Here is a 7,326-nt window from a genome sequence, read left to right as displayed (position 1 = left end):
TATATATATATATATATATATATAAAATGATTAATGAGAGGGAGGTCCACCGTGGACCTCCCTCTCATGTGGCCTCGTGGACCGCGCACAAGTATGCTCAAAAGCCCTGATATATTTTACTGTTTCTTTTCCTCTTTTTTCTGCGGACGGCACGAGAGGGCATCTGCCGTCGCGGCGGCTCTTGCTTCCGGTGCCGGCCAGGACGGCGGAGGAGGAGGAGGACAACCCAGACAAGTTCGGCGACGAGAGCGACGACGACGCGACCCTCAGCCGCGAATCCGCGACGACGAGCGCGGCGACGATGCGGGCGGCGAGCCTCGGCCGCGAATCCGCGACCGTGAGTGCCGTTTTTTTAGTCGAATCATTCGCGAATTGCGAATAATTCGCGAACAAGTTTTTTTGAGAAAGATTTGGCGTTTTTTTCCGAACTTTTCGGAAAAATACGGAACAAGCCGTTTAATACGTAATTTTTAAAATTCGCGTATCATTCGCGTTTTAATCGCGAATTAACTAAGGTTTCGATTGAGTCTAATTCCCATATCTTCGGAGTGGAGCCATCACATAAATTAGGATTAAGCTTATATCGATACTCTCGTATGTTATATATTTATATAACTTAATGAAAGGACATTAAATCACATATTCATCAAGAATATGTCTAGATACATCTTAACTGTTGGATCTATAGTATCTTTATAGATCGACTTGGATAAATTGACTGTATCTTTATAGATCAACTTAAAAAAATCACGTGGGCCACATTCAACAGTTACTTCTCTTTTCTCGGTAGTTTTGCAAGAGGATGTGTGCAGCTTTTGTGGCATGGGCCATCGGCATACTTGTGAACGGGGTCGTAAGGAAAAAGCTAAGTTCTTGTGGTGCGAGAGAGGGATAAAAAATTTAGAAACAGGGTTCGGGTTGAATTTATTTTGTGCATAGGACATGTCAGATATAATTCATCTCTTGACCGACGAAGCTTATTTCACATATATTTTTCAGTTTATTCTCTCTCTCTCTTTTTCTTTTTTTTTTTCTTTTTTTTTCTTTTTTTTTTTGGTGCTTCGCTAGTTTTTTTACAGTAAAAGCTTGATCGGATGCTTCTTGTGCGGAATTCCAATCATTACTTATAGGACAAACTGTTGGATCTACAGTAATTTATGTACGAGTAGTTTATAGGTTATCACAAGTTAGTATGTCACAGTTGATATATATATATATGAAAAGATATTGATTTTAGCGTTACTTTGTATTTGTTCTATCTGTATATTCAATTGTCATGTTCTTTTGTTATTCGAAGATTGAAATGCTTTGCTCGCCGTGGGCGTAAAACATTGTCCACTAGTGTGATTACTTTTTTTTGGCATGGCCCAGCAAGTACAAAAGTTATGCCATGGAATGGTAACGTGGCGGGGCAAGGACAGGACCTTGATGATTAACACTCTCAGTCCCCATGTTAGAGCGTATGTGTGCCGACACGTAATGATATAAAATATTTATTTTTTAATAAAAAAATATGTTAATTATTTATTATATAGTTTTATCAAATAATTTTTTAAATTTTATTGAAAAATTACTTACTAATTTTAAGAATAGAGAGTTTGGAGTTATGCTACCAGCACGGAGGCTGTATGGTGTCAGTTTTCGGATTATTCCTCAAAAAATTCTAATAGTTTCAATTATTGCCTGTTGTTAATATTCGTTAAAAAAAATATAGTTAATCATAGATAAAATACTAATTAGCTTAATTTGGTTAGTAAGTGAGATAAATCGATCCTTTTTATCCTTCTAATATTGTACTTTCTTCTCTCATATCAAAATTAATCCTAGTTGGATCAAAATTCTAACAATAAGAACTCTTCTTTCTCTTCCTCTTCCTCCTCTTAATTCCTTTTCATCTCTCTCGTTTATGCTAGTTTCAATCCTCTTCCTCCTCTTAATTTTTTTCTATCTCTCTCGTTTGTGCTAGTTTCAATCCGTAACTAGAATTTTTCCATCCCCATTCATAGTAGATAGGTAAAGAAAAAAAAAATTTGTAAGCCAAGAGATAGAGAAAAGATTACAACAATTAATAGTGGATCGGACTAGTTTTTATAAAGAAAAAGGATGGCCATTCAAAACTTTTTGAGAGAATATTTCTGCGTGATTCTAACAGTTGGGGCTTTTGGAGAGACATTTTTTATGAGAAAATTGATATTTTATTTATTTTCTGTTAAAAAATAAACAATGAGCTGATGGTAACATATCAGAAGAACAAATATAAACATCGCTAAAATTTTGAAGAGATAAGTCTGAAAACTTGAACTTTAATATAGTGATATATCCACCAATCCACCATTCGGTATGTTTACAGGGAGTGGTATGAAATTATCCCTTAATTTTTTATTTCCAAACTATTAAATATGTACCACTAAATTACTAAAAATATATAGCAATCAAATATTATTTAACTAATTAATGTACTATATAAAACTTATATATGTTTAGAATAAATATGATTAAATTATAAATATAATAAAGACATTGAATTTAATATTCTATGCCTATAAATAGATTAAAAATCATATAATAGACTAATTTATATTTTCAAGTTGCTTATAAGTCTTCATAATTTAACAACATGTCACTATATTCATCACTGTAAGTTTTCTACTAAATTAAGTGTCACCAATATATTGAATAAGCCAATGAAAAAGGGTAAACTTCAAACACCCCCGCGGTTTCACATCTTCTCACTTTAATACTCTGTGGTTTAAAGTATATTAAGTTAGTGTCTAATTGTTTTATTTTTATCTTTTCATCAGATTCTTCTTTAATATTTCGTTAAATTATATGCAAAAAATTTCAGATATCCTACCTAGGTTTATTGTGTATAGGTTTATTGAGTATTCATTATAGTACCTTTTAGTTTTAACTTTGTCACTGATTTAAAGAAAAAAATTAAAAAAATCGATAATAAAAAGATATAATTAAAACCAAAAGACACTATATTGATATACTTTAAACCACAAGGTGCAAAAGTGAGAAAGTGTGAAACCACAGAAATAATATTTAAAGTTTTTCCTATGAAAAATATAACAATATTTAACGTGGTATAACAAAAGAAGACGATGCTAAGCTATGTATCCATTATCGATCCATCTTACAGTTATAGAATCCTCAACCCGTGCTTCATGCATAGACTCTCAAAGGTTTAATCCACTCTAACTCAAGAGAATAAGAAACTTATATTACATTAAGGAAATGGAAGTTCTCTAGATAAAGAGAATATCAAATACATCGGGATGATATTCCCTTGGCTTGCTAAAACCCTCTTGAAAACATCCCTTGAGCTCTTGAGGCTCCCAGATTACAGCTTTCAACGCTCTTCGTTAAGCATCCAGAAATCTATCTTGATGCCCGATTAAGCATCCGATAGCGATTTCGGAGGCCCTCAGGGCAAACTGATTGCTTGAATATTTAACAAACCTAAAAGCCCTTCTGCTCGGATAGAGCATCTAGAAGTAGAACGAGAGGCCCATAAGAACAATCCGAAAGCTTTTGGATGCCAACAGTGCCGTTCTGAGCTGTCCTTGAAAATTTTAAAAATATTTAAATATATCTCTCGTGGACCAAAATATATTTGTTGATCTATAAATATTTCTTTAAATATTCTCATAATACGATGGTACTTAATTATTAATGAGATTTGGGATTTAAAAAAGTATTTTGGAAATAATGAAATAAGTTTAAAAATTTTGAATAGCAATGCTGGGTATATAAGGGAAAAGCCCTTTTAACTAAAATATAGAAGTTACCGACCGTCACTAGAGCAAGTGGCAAAGGGCTTGGTGGTTGATACCTGAGGTCCCAAGTTCGATTCCTAGTTGATTCACATTAACAGCTAAGTTTATTTCTAAGTAAAATAAATGAAGCGGGTAGTGTGCTATCTATCTCTCTCAAAAAAAAAAAAAAAACATAAAAGTTGAGAAATATATTTTTAATTATAGATTTTTTTTTAAAAAAATTTGTTATTAATCTTAGGTATCATGAGGAGGACTTAATAGTAGGAGTGGTAGTGAGTGGTAGTGCCCTTACATTGTCCTATACGTGGAGAGATTCTTTCTGATTTGTTTGATGTTATCTCGTTGGGATCACAAAGGACACTCGATTATCTCCCTCATTGTTCGAGTCTTAATATGTATCATCATGTCGTTGGTAGCCCCTTCTCAATCATAATTATCTTTTTTATTTTATATGGGACTATCGATTACCAAAATAAATACAATATGATTATCCGTGGCATCCTTAAAATTTAAAATAATTTTATCTATAAAATAGGAAAAACTTCAAAAACCCCCCCTATGGTTTCATACATTCTCACTTTCATACCCTATGGTTTAAAACGTATCAATTTGCCCCCCTGTGGTTTCATTTTTCTCTTTTTGTTATCAATTTTATTATTTTTTTTTTCTTAAATCAGTGACAAAATTAAAATTAAAGGATACTAAAGTGAATATTCGATAAACATAGATGGTTATCTGAAGTTTTTTGTAAATAATTTAACGAAATATTAACGAAAAAGCTTCTGAAAAGATAAAAACGAAACCACAGGGGGGCAAATTGATACGTTTTAAACCACATGAGGGTACTAAAGTGAGAATGCATGAAACCACAGGGGGGGTTTTTGAAGTTTTCCCTATAAAATATAGTATAAGCTAAACTTCTTAAACCAACTGTAGTATTTTGAGAGATTAAGAGCGTTAAACAAATCAAGAGATAGAGAGTAGTTTTAGGATGAGTGACGTTTCAGACACTACAACAAAAACGTTATATAGTGATACTTTTAAATATCGTTATAGGTCAAAAAAAGTGTTGCTGGCTAAATTACTGACACTTTTAAAAAATGTTGATATATGTGAGTTCGCTAGGTATATAGTGACAGTTTAAGAATGTCGGTATAACCTAAAAAGAGTGCTGCTAATTTACCAACACTTATTTAAGTATCTAGCAACCGCCGGAACTCTACTTCATTGGCTGCGGTGGCGGAGGAGGAGGAGAGTGAAAGACTATTCGTCTAGAATTTCAGTGAATTGAGTGAGGGAAGAAGGGGAGATGTTGATCGATTTTTTTTTTTTTCCTTTTTTGTTTGTAATCAGGCCGAATGGGCTGAGTAGGATGGGTTGAGTAGAGTAACATTTTATTTTTGGTTGGATTTGACTTTATATTTAGATCTTAATAGATTTTTTAAAAGTTTTGGCATAAATAGGACACTTACACAAAAGTGGCACAAACATGTGTCCCTATAACCTAATTCTGTTGTAGTAAGAAAGGCGGGCACATTACATATGATATTGGAGCTAATCACTAGACAGAAATATGAGATAAGTCTTAATTGAGTCGAGGTTACACAGCTGGTAAGAGCATGGCTCTCTGGCTGACGACAGTATTGGAAGGAGTTTGACTCTCCACAGATTGGTTAAGACTAGCAAGATAAGTCTCACATCGTCTAACGCTTATAAATATCGCTTCATGAAGAGCCTTAAATGAGAAGGAAATACGACAAACTCTAAAATATATTTAGAATAGTCATAGTAAGGTTAAAATATTATTAGACTGGTTAGACTCAAGGGGTTAAGAGAGTTATGCGAGTCGAACCGGCCTCTTGAGCTGATTGCTCGGCCTGCAATATGATTTGATCAATAAAATTGGAAAAAAAAAAACTTTAAAATTCATATTGACCTGTTTAAATAGGTGATTCAACTGGTACATTATTGATCGAGTTGGTGATGTTGCCTGATTTAATTTTGTATACATTATATTTATCAAATGGCCACAGTGATCTTCGGCCTCTATAAATAGCACCTCTCTTTTCCATCACCCAGCATTCAAGTTCAAGTTTCACCACTCAAGTTATTTACAAATGGTGAGGTCCTGATACTATATATAGGTGCTTGAGATTATATATAGATGATTATTTATCATGATGTTATCACTCTAAATTTAAATATTATTTCTGTGGCTTTTTACATGAAAAATTAGAAAGATAAGAGCATACATATTTGTCGCAATAGCTTCTTTTTTTTTTTGTTTGAGAGAGATAGGTAGCACGTACGCTACCCGTTTTGTTTATTTCATTTAGAAATAAACTTAGCTGGAAATGTGAATCAACTAAGATTCAAACTTGGGACCTCAAACCCTTTGCCACTTGATCTAGAGACGGTCAGTATTTGTCGCAATAGCTGTAGATCCTTTTTTGATGGGCCGAAGTGGTATTTGAAGAAGCTATGAAGTCTTTTTTGCATAATAATATTTAGATATTTCTTTCTTTGTGTTTGTATGTAGTCCGGACTTGTCAAGCTTGGACTGTGGGGTGGAAATGAGGGAACTCTTCAAGATATCGATGGTCACCCTACACGCCTGACAAAAATTGTAATCCGTAGTGCTCATGCAATCGATGCTCTCCAATTTGATTACGTCGAAGACGGGAAGACATTTGCGGCTGGCCAATGGGGCGGTAATGGAGGAAAATCCGACACGGTATGATTTTCATTTTTTAAAATATTTTCGCATAAAATCGACGAGGATAGCTAAAAATAATGCCAAACAAACTTCAAAAAACTTCATCAAGGCATGATTGCCATTGATAAATTTTATAGTAAATTCTTTAGCAAACAAGATTAATCATTTTAAACCAGTATATTTTATTCTTTTTGTAGATTGAATTTCAACCCGGCGAGTATCTGATTGCGATAAAGGGCACCACCGGTGCGTTAGGGGCCGTCACCAATTTGGTGAGGTCGCTCACTTTCATCTCCAACATGCGCACTTACGGGCCATTCGGACTTGAGCACGGAACTCCCTTCTCCGTTCCTGTTGCGAGTGGTCGGATTGTTGCCTTCTACGGACGCTTTGGCTCACTTGTTGACGCGTTCGGGATTTATCTGATGCCCTACTGATGTTCCGTTCTCATGCTCATCATCTTCCTCGAGGACTAGGGGTTTAAATATATATATGTAATAAAGTTGCCAATAGTATGGCCTCATGTATTATTATTATCCTGCATAACATTTCAATAAATAAAAGTTGATGAGCTACTTTGTTTAATTATGAGAGAACGATGAGACTATTAATTGGAATGTCTTTGTTCCTACTGCATGATAACAGTTCATTCCTGTTATGTTTTCACTGCGAATGTGTATAATTTTGTAACTATATAAGTTACGTTTACTTTTCACTTTGAGCAATTGACTAAAAAAATATTAAAAAAATATAAAGATATGGATGCATTTTTCTTGAAGAAAACTAAGAAAAGATCAATGTATAACCCGGTAGTTGAACCTCGACTTA

At 34.0% G+C, this 7,326-nt stretch overlaps 2 protein-coding genes across 2 annotated transcripts in view; one reads left to right on the top strand and one right to left on the bottom strand.

Annotated features, from left to right (window-relative positions):
- LOC109719289 (salt stress-induced protein-like) overlaps positions 1-831 on the bottom strand; it is a 7,976-nt gene extending 7,145 nt beyond the window's left edge. Inside the window, exons 1-2 of the mRNA XM_020245863.1 lie at positions 774-831; positions 121-428 (exon numbers count right to left, since the gene is read on the bottom strand). Of these exons, the coding sequence (XP_020101452.1) occupies positions 121-428; positions 774-831 (366 nt within the window). The remainder of the gene's footprint in view (positions 1-120; positions 429-773) is intronic.
- On the top strand, positions 5,784-7,089 carry LOC109719601 (protein GOS9-like). Its single transcript, XM_020246377.1, has 3 exons — positions 5,784-5,902; positions 6,322-6,516; positions 6,696-7,089. Exons 1-3 carry the CDS (start codon positions 5,900-5,902, stop codon positions 6,933-6,935), a joined length of 438 nt encoding a protein of 145 aa, XP_020101966.1. The 5' UTR covers positions 5,784-5,899; the 3' UTR covers positions 6,936-7,089.

This window comes from Ananas comosus, linkage group 13, assembly GCF_001540865.1.
Source record: "Ananas comosus cultivar F153 linkage group 13, ASM154086v1, whole genome shotgun sequence".
Lineage (NCBI taxonomy): Eukaryota > Viridiplantae > Streptophyta > Magnoliopsida > Poales > Bromeliaceae > Ananas > Ananas comosus.
This window is presented reverse-complemented; position numbering and strand designations above follow the sequence as displayed.

What these genes read in the sequence shown, in the direction of transcription:
- LOC109719601 (XM_020246377.1), top strand. An exon ending in ATGGAGGAAAATCCGACACG is followed by an intron (nt 6,517 to 6,695) that starts GTATGATTTTCA and finishes TTCTTTTTGTAG; the next exon opens with ATTGAATTTCAACCCGGCGA.